This window comes from Cydia strobilella, chromosome 3 (genome assembly GCF_947568885.1).
Source record: "Cydia strobilella chromosome 3, ilCydStro3.1, whole genome shotgun sequence".
In the NCBI taxonomy this organism is placed as follows: domain Eukaryota; kingdom Metazoa; phylum Arthropoda; class Insecta; order Lepidoptera; family Tortricidae; genus Cydia; species Cydia strobilella.
In genome coordinates, this window is record NC_086043.1 from 9212897 (window position 1) to 9230020 (window position 17124).

General features: G+C 37.4%; 2 protein-coding genes across 2 annotated transcripts in view; one reads left to right on the top strand and one right to left on the bottom strand.

The window, feature by feature from the left end:
* Nucleotides 1-806: 806 nt before the first annotated feature.
* LOC134755741 (dynein axonemal heavy chain 8) overlaps nucleotides 807-17124 on the top strand; it is a 75157-nt gene continuing 58839 nt past the window's right edge. The window contains exon 1 of the mRNA XM_063692289.1: nucleotides 807-971. Coding sequence (XP_063548359.1) covers nucleotides 896-971 — 76 coding nt within the window. The 5' untranslated portion in view covers nucleotides 807-895. The remainder of the gene's footprint in view (nucleotides 972-17124) is intronic.
* On the bottom strand, nucleotides 10387-16753 carry LOC134755764 (endoribonuclease CG2145-like). The gene is made up of 7 exons (XM_063692352.1): nucleotides 16555-16753; nucleotides 13811-14705; nucleotides 12528-12639; nucleotides 12099-12183; nucleotides 11571-11714; nucleotides 10965-11053; nucleotides 10387-10698 (listed from the first exon to the last, which is right to left on the bottom strand). The coding sequence occupies exons 1-7, from the start codon at nucleotides 16613-16615 to the stop codon at nucleotides 10465-10467; spliced, it is 1620 nt and encodes a 539-aa protein (XP_063548422.1). The 5' UTR covers nucleotides 16616-16753; the 3' UTR covers nucleotides 10387-10464.

Below are 17124 nucleotides of genomic sequence, written 5' to 3' on the forward strand. Positions count from 1 at the left end.
ATTTATTGAGCGAGATAGTTGTATATTTCCGAACTCGTCACTGAACGTGTCTATGAGACTGTGTTTCAATAAGCTGATGACGTCATTGGCATCTTGGACCGTAGCTTCTTCTCTTAAGCCTGCCCTAGCTCGCGCCTAAAAAAATACCTATAGTTATTTAGTTGACTATGGTGTGGTTGAAGTTGTGCATGATTCTGATATTTCTGACTAATTAAATGCCAGCAATATATCTAATTAGGAACAGTCGCCATCAGATATATGGGAGCGTCCAAGGTGTTCCCAAATATCTGAACAAAGCCTCTATTGTCAGGACGTTAAATTACATGTTGAAATATTTTTAAATACCTTGGCCACTCCGATATATCTTACCTGATGGCGACTGAACAACATTAATTGGCACAGATGTTGATCCCATTGAAGTATCTGATTTTCAGTTTTTGTGCTGGATACTAAAATCATCTTGTCATTTAGCATAGTTACGAAAAAAAATGCAAATAGTCGAGCTAAGCTCTATTTATTAGGGTTCCGTACCCAAAGGGTAAAAATGGGATCCTATTACTAAGACTCCACTGTCCGTCTGTCTGTCTGTCACCAGGCTGTATCTCATGAACCGTGATAGCTAGACAGTTGAAATTTTCACAGATGATGTATTTCTGTTGCCGCTATAACAAATACTAAAAAGTACGGAACCCTCGGTAGGAGAGTCCGACTCGCGCTTGTCCGATTTTTAAAATAAATGTGTACCTGTGTCAACCTAATGCAGGCTTCAAGCTGCCGGGTAGTGATAGGCGTGCCGTCGTCTTGGTGATTATGACGCAACTCCAAATAGAACTCCTGCAGTACGTTTGCTGCATCATTGCTTAGCTTCGGATGGACGTATCTCCGCGCGTAGGCGATGTACTTGCGAAGCAGGACGGGCGGCAGCGTGTCTATTACTTCGCCGGGCCTTAGACGTAACCGCTTGCTAAAAAGTAAGTTATACAAATTTATAATTAGAAAAAAATTAACAAATTAACGCTATGTCATGTCACGCTTCATGCTGTGAATCGAATTGGTTTTATGGAAGTTACTATTAAAAATAATGTTTTCAAATTAACACTAAGTAGGTACCTATTGTGTGAAATTGAAGAAATTAGCAATTAACTGAAATTAATGATGTGGAATCAGTTGTTAGCCGGAAAATTGGAATATTAGTCACATTAAGTAAGTGTTAATGTGGAAAATGAACTTATTAAATTTTTTGATAAGAAGAGCCGGTTATTAAACGAGGATTTACCTATATTAAAGCATATTCCTGTTTAATTTCCTTGTCAAAATTTGCCCACCTATAGAAAGGCTATTACGTACGGCTTCCAAAACGGAGGTCATGAGTTCGAATCCCGGCTCGTACCAATTAGTTTCTTAGAACTTATGAATTTAATATTAATCATACCACGGGCTCGACATTTGTAATGCATATCGAACGTGTTCTAGTCTAGATAGGTATTCAAGTATGAAATAAGTTATAATTAGGTACCTTAGAGAGGCATCATTGTCACTTTGACTAGTATTGATGGTCGTGTTTAGAACAGTCTTCGCGGAATTTTGTCGTTTATGCCCAGAATGCATTGCTAATACGTGTTCTGACAGCATGGCGTCAATTTTCTAAAATAAAAAAAACATTTTTATACTGAGAAAGGCATAGAAAAACATTAATTAAATAAACATTTCCCGCGATAGAACCACCTATTCGTTCAGTGCATCTACACTGTATTTTTTTTAGAACGACTTGCATTGCATATACCAAGTCTAAGGAAAAAACGTGTCTCGAAAATCAAGAAAATTTGATTCTCGTTCAGAGGGCGCTACTAGCTTTGGCCTACTGTCGTATAGATGGTGTTGACAGTTTCGTTTGTTATTTAACAATTTTAACGGTTATCAGTCAAAATCATAAAAATAATTAATGCAAATAAAAAAAAAACATTTATCCATATTTAAATACATTTTATCGTATTTTTATAAATCTTCATTTTCAGTTTTAAAGTGTGTCGACAGATGGCAGTGAATTTACTGGGGTTACAAAATTTACTATGACAGTACCGATCTAGTATAAGTTACTCTATGCATATATCTAATAGATGTTGATGTTGATTGATAAGTGAAACTCACCTCATCAGGCTGATCCAGCAGTATAAACACGAGATCAAATCTTGACAACAGAGCAGAATTCAGCTTCAAATTTTCAGCAACTGTCTTGGCCCTGTAAACCATGTTACTCGTATTATTATATAAAAAATTTAGGTCAAGTTACGTTTCTGTCATAGTGTTCATTGTTATCACGGGTATACTAATATATCCTAAAGAAACCGAGGCATGGGACGATTTGGATTAAAGCAATGGAAAATATATAAGGGTCGCAGTCGATGTACGAACGTCTTGTGCGCCTCAAACTCAGTGTCCGATCTCGGCCCTCCTGTATCCGCTAGGGAGCGCACTAGCGAAGTCGGTAGTTCGGCCTTCGTAGGGGGATACTTCACCATTGGGCTTTCGGGTCGCTGTTTTTGACATACTATAACCTCACTTCTACTTGGCATTAGGCTTTTGCGAAACTTTAAACCTTACCCTCGTGCCTTATAGATAGGCCTTCTCACAGAAGCACGTTGCGCGGAGACGATTCAGATTCAGAGCTTCGGTATTCGCAGGTCGTACCCACCGTCCGTCCTGCGGACCTCTGGTTCGCCTTTAAAACACTCAACTACATGCTACGTCCGAGTTCTGCCCTCCTGTAGCTCAGCCCTCACCAAGGTGAAAGCGGGTCTTCAAAAGGGTTTTGCACAAAAAACCATATAGCTGCAAACAACGTCCTTCTTGTAGCTGCTGCAGTTGGGGTTGGCGGCGGCGAGTACGGTGGCGCGCGCGGCCAGGCTGCACACGACGCCGCCCTTGTCGATGCGCCTTTGCCCCGTGGCTTCTAAAAGACTGCTGTGCTGTGGACCTTCAGGACTTCAACCTTTGCAGGCCTTCGTAGCTCATCATCAGGCCTGCGGCCCACAGGTTTGTTTTTATCACATTCAAGTACCGGCTACATCGTTTTTCTCTCCTGCGAGTCAGCCCTGGGTAAGGTCGAAGCGCGTCTTCAAAGTCCAGTTTTGAATAAAAAACCATATAACTGCAAACAACGTACTTGTTGTAGCTGCCGCCGTTGGGGTTGGCGGCGGCGAGGACGGTGGCGCGCGCGGCCAGGCTGCACACGACGCCTCCCTTGGCCACGCTGACGCGTCTTTGCTCCATGGCTTCTAAAAGACTGCTGTGGTGTGCCGTCATCTGTAATTAAATGCAATCTTTTTCAGAGATAACTCTTCGAAATAATGTAACTAATTATGCTTACTGTGCTTTTCTTTAACCCTTTAACGCGTAACCCTAGTGACAACGACACGCACGATCACAGTTAAAAATGAACCTTCATGCACTACGTACGTATCTACGCACGACCTGTCGGTATAGTGTCTCTTCTCAGCAAATTATTTTATTCGCTAACATCAAAGCACCGGCTTCTAACGGGAAGTCGCCTCCCGCTTCGTGTCCTAAGGCCACGGTCAAACTGCCCGCAGAGGCCGAAGAACCGCACACGTAGACACCATAGTAATGCAATTTTCAAAACATACCTTATCCAGTTCATCGACACAGCAAACTCCTTTATCCGCTAGCACCAAAGCCCCAGCTTCCAAAGCGAAGTCGCCTCCCGCTTCCCGTCCTAAGGCCACGGTCAAACCGCTCGCGGAGGTAGAAGCACCACATACGTAGACACCTGAGTTGAACAATACATATTAGATTCAATATATTACAATATATTATTGTTTAAAAAACTAATTCAACTATAAGTCAATTCAATAAATCTAAGGGTTCTTTAAACAATAAAATATTTGACTTTGACTAGATAATAGAAGCATTTTAAATGTGGATATATATATATGCATATTAATGCCAGCTAATAAGCTGGACACGCAGACTGACCAACCTTGCTGTGCTAAGTTGCGCAGAGAGAAAACGCGAACTCGCGTAAACCATCAAATCAAGAAATTACCTATACTACTTGCGGTAGATAGATGTCCCTGTAGCCAACTAAGCCCATAAGATTAATTCTACGTTTTTGCTCCTCTTCTGGAATATCTCCAAGCCAGGGTAACACCGTGTAAACTAATAAACCGAATAGAGCCTTATAACAAAAATCTTATAGCAAGAACTTGCATGCAATTTTCGTTACATTGCGGTATCTGATCAAACTTTTGAATACAGTTTACTTTAGTAGTCGGCAATGTAACTTAAATTGCATGCAAGTTCTTGCTAGTCTAAACCTCGCTTAAGGTTCATTTCATTTCACCTCTTGGGGCAGCATGAGCAGCTGCTTGTAGTAATTGCGACTTCCCCAAGCCAGGGTCCCCGACCACCAACACGTGGGGGTTGGACCTCGGCCCGTCCTCCAGCTCCGTGCCCCCCATGAGCCCGAGGACGAGGCCCGCCTTCACCGCCTCGTGACCGAATATGGCAGGGCATAGAGAGTGGACTAGCAGACGGAATACGTCTTCTGATGCGTGGATTTCCTGAAGCAGATAAAAATAATGAAAATGGATAATTTAGTTCAAGCTTCCGATTAAGAGCAATACCAAGCTGTTGTTCTAATAGAGTGCACCTACCTAAATATCAACACTTACAAACGTGATTGTGAATTCTGCCCCACCACCACCACGTATAACTAATAATAATATTGGGGCAGAATTAGGGCTCATTTAATCAGTGGCGTAACTAGGGCGGGGCTGGGGGGGGGCACGTGCTCCGGGCGCCGTCCAAGGGGGGGCGCCAAGACGGGCGAAAAATATAAAATTATTTTCAAAAACATTGATTGTTCCCGCCGCGTCGAACGTTTGGGGGGGGGGGGGGGGGGGGCGAAAATTTGGTGCCTGCCCCGGGCGCCATTTCCTCTAGCTACGCCCCTGCATTTAATTCATTATTTGGGCGGCGTGAGAACTCGCATGCGATTATAATTACATTACGGACTATTGAGGTATTTAACTTACAACTTACATCAAATTTAGCCGCCCGATATCAAATACCGCCATGTACCTAATGAAAGTTACATGCGAATCTTCGCACCGTCTAAATGAGCCATAAGAGAAGAACAATCAGTTAACTAAGTTACCTGAATAGCATAATAGTCTTTCAAAGTAAAAGAGAGTGTCGGATTGCTAAGGTTCCTTTGGCTGTGTATGGATACTGCTTCTATGTAAAGTTGCAGGAGCCGAGCAGCTCTCTTCTCTTCGCCACCTTTGCTTTCACCTCGAACCTGTAAAGAGAGAAAGATAAAATTTGTATGATATTGTAGGTTGCTGCAGTATGCCTAAATACTCGTAATATGTAGATACAGTAAAAAAAAAAAATTACACTTTTGCACCTTACTCCTTTGTAATAGGGTGAAAAATGTATAAGTATTAAGTACATATCTCGAATGTATATTATTTATCCTTCATCTATCCAGTCTTATCATAATATGAGGCACTATCTTGAAAGGTTCTGAAGAATATATCCACAACATCCGCTCACTACCAACGATTTCTCACAAGCATGATCAGATGGTTTGTCCACCATGTTGGGGCCTTCTAACGCTTCATCCGGTACGCGATTGCCAGTTAAGAAGATTTCTGTCCATTCACTTCACCGCATAGCTATGTCAACAAACTTAGTTCGCTTGCAGGTCTCTTTATTTACACATAAGATGATTTTGCAGAAAAACTTCGACCATAGCTCGCTCCATTGCCCTTTGAATGGTTTTGGCTCTGTCTGAGTCCATTGCGAGTGACTAACTCAATTATTTCAAATTATAGCGCATTAATTAATAAGAATTAAATTATATACTTGCACTATCCCAGTTACTGAAAGCACATCGCCAGGACACGCAGTACTAACAAGGTCTCCTTTCAGTTCTATTTCCACACTTCTTGGAATGGTTCCCGAAGCAATCTGGAAAATATAAAGATTGTTTATACTTTGTACCTTGCGGCTTTGATATAGAATCTAAATCTGATAAATCATTGTAGACTACTTATACATGTTTAGGGCTGATTGTTGGTGCACAAAGCACACGAATAAATTTATTACAGAACTGTTAAACTTGGCGGATAAAAATAATGTCCAGTATAGAAACAGTGCAAGATGCATACCTACTGCACTTCATCACTGAACTCACATTTTAATATAGAGATATATAATTAATTACATTGGATATTATAATACAAAGATTACCTGTGACTGTATTTCCTGAATTTTTGCCACCTGCCAATCCGTAGTAACGGTGAAAGGTGATGACTGCAGTGGTTCAAATTTTGTACCACTTCTGCAACTCTGGCAAAAACTGGGCACTGAAATTCATAATATTAATGTTATTTCAATCCATCAATATAAAACTTTTCTTTCCAAAATAGTGAGATAAATCAGTGGTCTAAATCACCAAGAATAATGTTTAATGAATGCATCCTGAATACCTAAATTGATAAATCCCTGTTGAAATTAATAAATTTCGAAGGAGAATAGATGTTTAAAGTTTTGGAAATAGTGCTGTTTAAATGTCTCACCTGTGAATACTCCCTGTGGCATGCACAGCATGACAACTGGAGCATTCAAATGCCATACTAGTACATGTCAATCCAACGCTGCCAACCCTTATGACTGTGCCTTTAATGGTGACCAGCTTGCCTTAAACAAAATATAATTATGGCATTTTATAAAATTGTTTGATGTAAATCTCAGAGCCCTTAGAGCTTAGGCTGGGTTAGGCGGTTTTCTGTGTGTGTGGTTTGGTGCGTATGTTTCTGAGCTGTGTGTGTGTATGCTTGACTCGATTTTTTTTTCTTTTGAGGTGGAATTATTTTGATATCTTTATTATATAGCTTGGAATGAACATACTATGAGTGATATCTATTGTAGTGTGAAATCTTAATATTGCCTTTAGACTAATTCTTTAGCAGATATACCAAAATAGGGTCTCAAAGTTCTTTAAAACACAGTTTGAAAATAATAGTTTTCGTAAATGTGGAATAGTATGCAATTGCCACTATTTCCATATTATAGCTATTTGGCAAATACACTTTTCAATGAAGTATCTTAATAAAGCTTTTATATGTCTCAGTTTTATTTAAATGAGTGTTATATTTACCAAAGTAGTTGACCTTCAAATTGGCAATAGGTACAACAGGCTGGTGGTTTAGAATTCTTACTTTTATCTTTGTTTCACACTTGAGTGCCTGAAAATTGAATAAAATAGTAAAATAAAAACAGGTTTTTTTGTTAGCCAATAAAAAATATAATATGTACTTAAGTGTAGATTGATTTTATCTTTGGATTTTTACCCAGTGGCGGATTAGTCACATGGCAAAAGTAGCAAATGCCACGAGCCCCGCGCGTTTGGGGGCCCCGCGCACCTAGGCATTGCGGCCGTAATAAACCTAAGTTTTACTTTCTTCACTTTGTCCGACAAAATTAAAACAACCCATGGGCCGCATGTTAAAATTTGCTACAAACCCCGCGCTTGCTTAATCCGGCACTGGTTATACCTATCTCCCTATAATAGATAAAATAGAAATTGTAATCAGGTTTTTACTCCTCCACTCTCTGTTTTAGCATTTATCCCAGTAGCATCAAGTACATTAAAGGAAAGTGAATGGCATTGTAAATTTTTAATTGCTTACTTTTTTCGTTAAAAGTAATTAATAGCGTTGTTGTAACACAGACAATTTATTTGAATCCACCAAACATCCAAACAATTCAAAACTATGACATGTCAATCACATTTCGAATAGATGCTTGCATTTATTAGCAAATGTATAAACTCATACTAAACAATAATCAATATGTAAACAGGCCCTAAGGTAAGTGTACACGCTCGTAGGGGCCTTATCAGATAAAAATAAATCACCAATTATCTCCAAAATTTGACTTTCAAAGTTACTTAACTTAAGCCCAGGAATGCACCCATGAAATTAACAGACTACAAAAACACCGTGTATACTGTTGTTACAAACCGCTCCAGAAATGTACAGGAGAGTGTCAGTGTCACGTGTCAATTGTCAAGTTTGTGAATTAGGCGCCAGGTTTTCACTTAGTAAAAAATAAAATAAAAAATGTGAACTTATATACCTCATGTAGACAGTATTCCAGTAGAGGCAAAGTAACATCAGGCTTCTCAGATAGATCGGAATTAAATGTTGACCACCCGCTGACAAATTGTTTATCATTCAGTAAACTTTGAATATCTAGAGGGATGCTCCGAGTTTGGTCAATTTTCTCCAAATCAAACATATTCCTATTCTCTTCTATGAACACTTTGAAGCATTTGATGTGGTCATTGATTTCTGGGTCAGATTGATCTAAAACAAACTATGAATATAAAAATACTGAAACCACAAAATGTCTTGCAAGGAGAAAGAAGTTCGTAATTAGAGTATTTAATTGCTAAAACTTGCCTCGTGAAGGGAAGTATAGACTCCACACATTATTTCCAGCATATATAGGTACAATAATCGGCAACTGATTAGCCGGTGCTCTAGACACGGCCGAAGTGCTTGGTCGAGTTGTATTACAAGAATTGTTCAAACTTCGATTATCAGCATTATTTGAGCTGCCCTGATTGCGAGGACGGTACCAATTATTTCTGTAGCGCCCCCTCCAATTACGACGCATTTTATTTTCGAATAACAGTTAAAACGAAAACGAGATCCCCGCGCCTAAAACTTTGTTTGTACAACAGACAGAGTAATTTTGACATTGACGCTATTGAGAGTAGTATTGACATTGACATTTTACAGCTTTCCTTAGGGATACCATATACAAAGTAAAAAGTCCCAATTTTCTACCCGATCCATTTCTTTTTAATTCTGCCTGTACTTTAATAGTACATTACGATACCAGTACGAAAAGTAGGAAACTCGCAACGAGCGGCGATAAATTAAAACACGACCGAAGGGAGTGTTGTAAATCGTCACGAGTTGCGAATTACCTTTTCGCACGTGTATTTTACAACGTTTTTACAGTACATATGACCCTTTAAATATTCAACATATTTACGTATTGTGCTAATTATCGCACTAGTGCGGTAAAGTAGCACCATATGAACTGTACAGGTTTTTATTGTTGTTTTGAAAGTCAAAAGCTACTTAACTGGGGGCCTTGCTAAAATGACAATCGTTTGGAACGCTATTGTCTCTCTATCACTATTTCATGCCGGCTGTACACACTCGTCGATACACCCCGAGACAGGCAGAGAACGAATGTGTACATGCTCCTCCTTGTCTCGCTCTAACTCGTCTCGTCTCGGCGTTCTCCGATTGGATCGGAGTGGTGAAGAGACTCTTGGCGAGAGGCTCTCGACGAGTGTGTACAGCCCGCATCATAGTAGTGCGTGTGCATGTCATGGAGTACTTCTATACTCCATGATGCATGTGTTATTTTAAACGTTATAATATGATAATTTCATGGACGTTTGACGATTAAAATAACACTTGCACAATCTGTGCTATCAAAATCGCTGCCAACTTACCTTGGTCTAACGTTATTATAGTCCTTGTCTACTTGATAACAGGCAAACAAATTAAAGAGTAGAAAAATGCAAGAAATTCGGTTTTCATATTTATATGTGTTTGTGTGTTGCATTGCTTTCTTTATGCTATTCTTCCTTTATGCCGGCGGCACTCAGTCACAGCCACGGACAGTCAATTCAAATTCTTAAAGCATACAACCTACACTACACACACAACAGGCAATTTCATATTTTTTTTCAAGTATATTTATAAAATGTTCGTATAGCTGCAACTGGTATTTTTATAACATGAAAATAACGTCCCTATATGCAAAGAAAAATTGTTTAAAATTCAATCGATACATGTTCGCGCCAAATGAAAATGAAATGAAATGAAAGCATTCATTTCGGATACAAATAATCCATATTATGTTAAAACAGGCAGAGCCGCCATTCGTGTGACTTTGTGACGTAGTAACAAAGAAACGTCAAAACTTGGATTTGCTATAGTGACGTCACTCATGAGGAAAAATGGCGGGCGGCGTTTGCCGTCACGTGACATACCTACCGATAATAAAACTACGATTTTAATTTTTAAATTAATTAATCTCATGTTTTTATAACAAAACAGTGTTGAACTCGTACTTCTTATGGTAGATATATATAGACATACTTTCATAGATAAATCTAATAGGGTTATTACGAAACGAGTAGGTACGTACTGAACTAAACAAAGGGGATGAAATGAATTGTACAAAATTTGATAACATTAATAGCCACTAAAATATTTAATAAAAAACAAAATTACAATATGACGTTAAACAAAAATCTCATATAAAAGTGGTTCCAGTATACTATGATTATATTAATTAGCCAAAATAATCCCTAAGCAACAATACTTTATATTATAACATTTGCCCTTAGATTTGGGGATAAGCACTACCAATTAAATTTTTACTACGATAGCGGAATGTGTGAGAAATTATTTGAACATCTTTATTGGCCAGCTTCAGCCTGCAGTCATTATCAGCACGGGTAACAAAACAAATAGTATACAGTGCTATTTCCAGTTCCGGCGATGTTCCAACGAACATGGCATCAACAGGTTTGTCAGCACCATTCTGGTTAAAGTGGAGTTTAATTACAGCTCCTTTCTGTAAATATAAATAAATAGTGTAGTACTCATAGTGTATAAAATAGTCCATTACTATTTTGGGTGGTTGGCTGCTTACTGCTTAATAAATTCAAAGGGTTATATATGTTATTGTAAATTCTGAATATAATTTAGTTAAAAAAATAACAGCGAGGAAAGAAATGTCATGCGAGGAAAGAAAATATGGCATCCGGCAATTATACATCCATCCATTCACCGATGTCTGGATTTACTGGTTAAATACCTATATATATTTATTTTACTCACGTCACCAATGGGCAAGTATTTAAGGTATCCCAAATAGTTAACCCTGTTTGCTGCCTCTTCTTTAGCAAAATAAATCCAGTTATGCAGTCCTGTACAAATATATAATAAATTAATATTATTAGTGCGTTGCCATGGTAACCCATACGACTTGACAGTCCATGTACTGATAATATTAGTCTAATACCGTTCGAGAAATGGGCCCCAGATCATTGTCAAATAAAACTCGGACTCCTGTTTCTTACATATCAGTTTTTTTTTGGGTTAATCATTGTCAGAACTGTTAGCTTTTGCTTTCCTTTGAGTATGAACTGTTTTTTGTTTATATTCTGTGAGACGTAGTGGAAAAGAAAACATTGAACAATTGAAAAATACTTATTTACCATAATCATTTTCGTGTGAAATCTTGTGGAACACAATTCTTTGTGTTTTCTATATAGTGTAGGCACATGTAAACTCGTAGGTACAACGTCTTTTATAGGTACGTATTAAGTCTAAATGAGCCTAAATATGTATCTACTCGTGTATAACACGTGTTTCTTAAATAAATTAAGTTTATATATGTTTTATCACTTTTGATAAGCGTTTTCATATTATGATTGTACTTACCCAAAACTTCTCCGTTCTTTAATTCAGAAACAAAAATATGTTCAAATCCTGAACTGCTTATTTTTCCTTTACCTCTTGAATACAATCCAAACCACAACTGCTTTAGAAAATCACGCTGCTGTCTTGGATCCGGTGTAACATATCCTTAAATGTCAAATTGAGTATTGTTAATCTTCATATTAGATGAATAAAAAAAATTCATAATACGGATAAAAATAAAACGATTAAAAAATATAGATTCACTTAAAAACTGTAATGAGTTTTGTAAACTTTTGTACCATCCGTTACATGATTGTTGACACAACAACATCAACAGCAACATGATTATAGACATTTTTCACATCAAGTTTGAAGATTGCATGTTAAAGTGGATCTGTTATATGTAGGTACCTTATACTTAATTAAAAAACAATAAGATTCACATTATTAACTTAGCTACAACTTTATTGTGTCAATACTTTAAATGAAATTGACATCATAAAGGTCGTAAAGAATCTAAATAGGACCATAACCATAAAAAAAGCTCACCTTTTTCCTTCAAGAAGTTCATCATGTGACGTATGACGGTAGTAGACATGATAGCGTCCATAAAAGCATTTTCTTCGTTTCTTTCCTGAAAGGAAACTACTTACATCTTGAACTACTTTTTTATGAATTCCTTTGGTATAATAATAATTATTAATATTAACATATAAGTACTTATAAAAGTAGCTATATAAATACTGTAAATATTTATCTTGTTTTCACTTCTTTGTTTTCATGAATCCATTTCTCGGTCAGTAGATTACAAAGAAAAGTCGACAGCAACAAGAACAACGATTAGTGCTTAAAATAGTTAATTCGTAATTTGGTGACTGGCGACAAATTCATATTTTTGTTAATTAAAATATTTTATATATTGGATATTAGGTACTTTATAAATTAAGTCAGTTTAATTTAAGCAACATTTTAACTAACCTGCGGAGTAACATATTCATTAACAAGAGTGTCCTTTTCGTAATTATCTAATAGAGGTACAAATTTTTGAATTGTCGGAATATTCCAGGCTGCTTGTGAAACTGTTAGTAATCTGTGGAAAAATTGTAAACAAGACTTATATTGACCGGGATATAGACCGTGATTACCTTTTGTATTATTTGTGAGCTCCCGATATTTCGACGCAGTTACATGCATCATGTTCACGGGTGACTGCGTCGAAATATCGGGAGCTCACAAATAATACAAAAGGTAATCACGGTCTATATCCCGGTCAATATAAGTCTAGTGAAACTAACCGTGAATCATTCAAAACTCTAATTGTAAACAAGTCATTTATCATCCGAATGATTCGAATAATGACGGACAAGCTACAAATACACATATCAAATGAGATGATGGAGTATGTACCAGGGACCGGACAACCCTTTCCGCGATAAAACCCTTTCAATGGGCGACACTTAAACACGGCTAACACATTGAAAGACTTTCCCTTTTGAACTGCAAGCCCATTTATACCCTTACCTTTGACTAACCCTTACCGAAAAGCTAACCAAAAATAAGGCTAGCTCTTAATAAGGGTTACCCTTATCTTTAAGCGCTTTTTATAAAGGTTTCCCTTTGCGTGAAAGAGGCAGGATTAGTATATATCTACGGTAGTGTATGAAAAGGAAAGAAAATACGTGCCTAGTCAAAGAACGCCGCCGTCGCCGCCGACGATCGCTCGAATTCGAAGTAATGTGTGCTTTATGAACAAGGTAGATGACTTAAATTAGCACGCTTATATGCTAAAAGGGAAGCCCTTTATAAGGCTAACCCTTATAAGCAATATGCAAGGTGTTGGTGAGCGGATGATAAGGGTTTTGTAAGGGTATTTGGGCTACCGATTACTCAAATGTGGTAGCTTTATATAAGGGTTTTTAAAACCAAAACAAAGGGTTTCGTCTGGCAAAGGCTATGGTGAGTTAAGCCTTATGCAATACCCTTATAAAACCCCGATAAGGGATAGCGGGCCGGTCCCTGGTATGTACATATCAAATTAATTACGCAATGGAAAGATAAGAGTAGTGACACAGAGGACTTCTATAAAAAGTTAAATTTAGTTTGAATTTAAGTTAAATCGATTACCATTAGCATCATAAAACTAATGCAACAGCAATTATTTATAAATAGAATTGAAAATACATAAAAATAATGCAACAGCAATTATTTATAAATAGAATTGAAAATACATAAAAATAGAATAACTACATAATGATACTTACGGTAGTGACGCCTTATCTTCTTTTGATTGGGATGTTGTTTTTTCTTGATAATTAATAGTTACATACTTTGCCGCATTATTAGTATCCTTCCTCAAAAGCTCTTCACTTAATGATTGAAGTTCGGCATCACTTGGACCATTGGAACTACTGGCTTGGTTGTTATTTTTATTGTTGTTTACAATTGCACTTGGCAATTGTGGAGCCACCGGTCTTGACGTTGGAGAGGTCACTCCTGATGTTGAAGATGAAGGTTTCGTTGAGGGCTTTACAGTACTTTGTGTATTAGACCCTGACAAAATAGAACTGTAACTTTTGGTCGTTTGTCCTGGAGGCAGTTTCGGCGGAGATTGTGTGACAGGCTGATTTACTTTCGTACTTCCCCAGGCCGATACAGTGGAGCCTTGTTTAGTTGTTCCTTGCAAGATGGAACTGTAAGATGGTGGCTTTGGTGTTACAACTCTGTTACTGCTTTTACTATCAAAAAAGTTTACTAGATCATGCACTTGTCCAGGTCGTTTTTGATGATGTTGAGTATTATCTAAAGGCTTTGGAGTTGTGAATTTTGGGTTAACGAAGTCTCTTCTATGGGGTGTGTTTGATGGGTTTGCTGTGGTTTTTTGCGAAGTGCCGAGTGATTGTGTTGAAAATGTAGATGGCGTTACGTAATCTCTCTTTCCAGTGGGATTAATAAAGTCTCTTTTGGGCGATGTTGCAGTTTTAGCTGTAGTTTGCTGTGAAGTACTGGATGGTGATAGTGATGAAAATGAAGGGGCTACATAATCTCTTTTGCCTGAGTTTGTCTGTGTCTGCCCTTGATACTGTAATGACCCTGTAGCTTCATGAAGCAGAAAATCCGAGTTTTGATTGTATCGACGTGACTTATCAATCTCCAGACCTGGAAATATAAATCAACATGTAATTTTTTTATCTGATTCTTATTAAAAAAAAATATCTAAGAAGCGTGTTAGGTGACATTATTATACCCTGACTACCCTGACTGTGTTAAGGCAATCTATTTTTTCCCTCGCTAGCTCGGAAAGTTGTCGTTTATCCTTCAATACAAGCGGGGAAAAACGCGTTTTATCCACTAGTGGGGAAAGTAATTTGACCTTGGGTGGAGCGTGTTTAAGTAGCTTGACAGATAACAAAACGTAAAACGCTCATGATAATGGTTCGTTCGATATTAATTATCATTAAATAAATGGTTTGAGAATCTAATAAAAAATGCCAAATTTAGCTTTATTTAATGATTTTAAGTCATAAACCTTAAAATTCCATAAGAAACGTTTGTTTTTTTATAATGATGTTAAATATAATTCTGAACGCACAAGTTGAGTCGATGCAATTTCAAAACGCATCGTTGACATTTCATACATCAGAAATGTCAACATTGTCAACAATTTTTTTACTTAAAGCCTTTTCTTACTGACTCGCGTAAAAATACACAACTTCCAGAGTTGTCTGTTATAATATCGTAAGGAAATGAGTGATTCCAGTGATGACGATGATCTAACGCCTGTGGATGTTGCACTTTCCTCGCTATAGTGAGGTGAAAAGTTTTGTGTTACACACGGGCGCAAATGTATTTTACTTCTCGTGTGTTGAAACACTCGCTACGCTCAGGATTCTATTTTAGAACCACTCGCTTCGCTCGTGGTTCACCTATAGAATCCTTTCGCTTGCTCATCGTGTTTCAATTCTACACTCGCGGGTAAAATACAACTTTGCACCCTTGTATAACAAATAACTATTACCTTATTGCTTAAAATATACACGGTGAAATTGAATAGGTGATCAGGTTGAAAAATATTAATACCAACCTAAATATAATTTAATACCTGATATCTCATGCAATTTACTTCACTGTCTAATTAATTACAGTAAATGATATTGTTAAAATAAGTTTATGGCAAAAAAAGAATTTTTGGTACAAGCTTTTATCGCTGACTGTACTTTTCTTTCCACAGGCAACTAATATACTCATCAAGACAACAGTTGTTTTATCACAGAGTTCTTATGGCCACTTCCTCTTTCCATCATCAGATCAGCTCGCTGGTATCATAATATTGATTTGTCACCCGATTTACATAATAAATGTATGCAAATTTTCAGCTTCATTGGAAACCGGGAAGTGGGTCAAATAACTTGCAAGATTTGACCCGTACAAATATAGGTACATTGCAAGTTAATAATAAGTTTTTGGCAAAAAAAATCATTTTTGGTACAAGCTCTTATCGCTGACTGTACTTTTCTTTCCACAGGTAACTAATACTAATAGAGACATTTCTAAAAACTCCAAACACAATTAGGTTGCTTTGTTTTATCACAGAGTTCTTATATACACCTTCTGTCTCCATCATCAGATCAGCTCGATGGATGGTACCATAATATTGCATTGTCACCCGACTTACAAATTTTTAGCTTCATTGGAAGTCGGGAAGTTGGTCATATTTAACTTGCAAGATTTGACCCGTACATACATACATGCATGGGTACATTGTAAGTTAATAAAAAGCTTGTAATTAATAACGTCATGGACACCCTAATTTTATTGAATGGAAGTACTGGAAGTAGGTGTACGTCAATTGCCATCGCTTTGGCGGAAAATTTATCAATTGTTACCTTGGAAAAAGGTTTAAACTCTTTAGACAAAACCGCAGGGAAACTTGTACATATTTGGCACTTTTTCATCAACTCCACACAACCTCAAACAGTTAGATAAACAAGGTGAAAAAACGACTCACACTGGTTAACATAAAAACAAAGGAATATCGTAAATATCACAGATAAATGTTTATCAGACATTTTCACTACATATGATTAACTTATATAAATAATGATTTCACAGCAATTCAATATTGTGACTAGATTGACCACTTTCGTTAACACTGTCTAGCCAGACGCTATGTTGAATGTTCACTAAACGTGTACCAAGACGTTCATAATATCTCATCTGCCCTACTTGTGGCTGCTTGTACCACATTTACTGCCACAGACTTTTAATTCTACATTACATGAACCGTCGTTAGATAAGAAAATTTTTATACCGTAAAAATATTACATACCTAGTAGTAGAGGTAATATAATTAATGCGAATTGTTCGATTTTAAAGATTTTATATTTATATTCACCGTCAAACGAGGTAAAGAAATCACGCACAAGAAACAGATGGCAGCACAAAATCCATTAAAAAGATCTTCCGCGGGAAATATAAAAACTTCCTCTTTTAAGGGGCCCACTGACTATCAGTCCGCCGGACGATATCGGCCTGTGAGTTAGAACAAAAATTTGACAGTTCCGAACAACTGACAGGC

Excerpts from the sequence above, each read along its gene's own strand:
- LOC134755764 (XM_063692352.1), bottom strand. The coding sequence starts at position 16,615 with ATGTCTGATAAACATTTATCTGTGATATTTACGATATTCCTTTGTTTT. Across the intron at positions 14,706-16,554 it reads TTGTTTTTATGTTAACCAGT|GTCTGGAGATTGATAAGTCA; the intron begins GTGAGTCGTTTT and ends TTATATTTCCAG. Across the intron at positions 12,640-13,810 it reads GAAGATAAGGCGTCACTACC|ATTACTAACAGTTTCACAAG; the intron begins GTAAGTATCATT and ends ATTTTTCCACAG.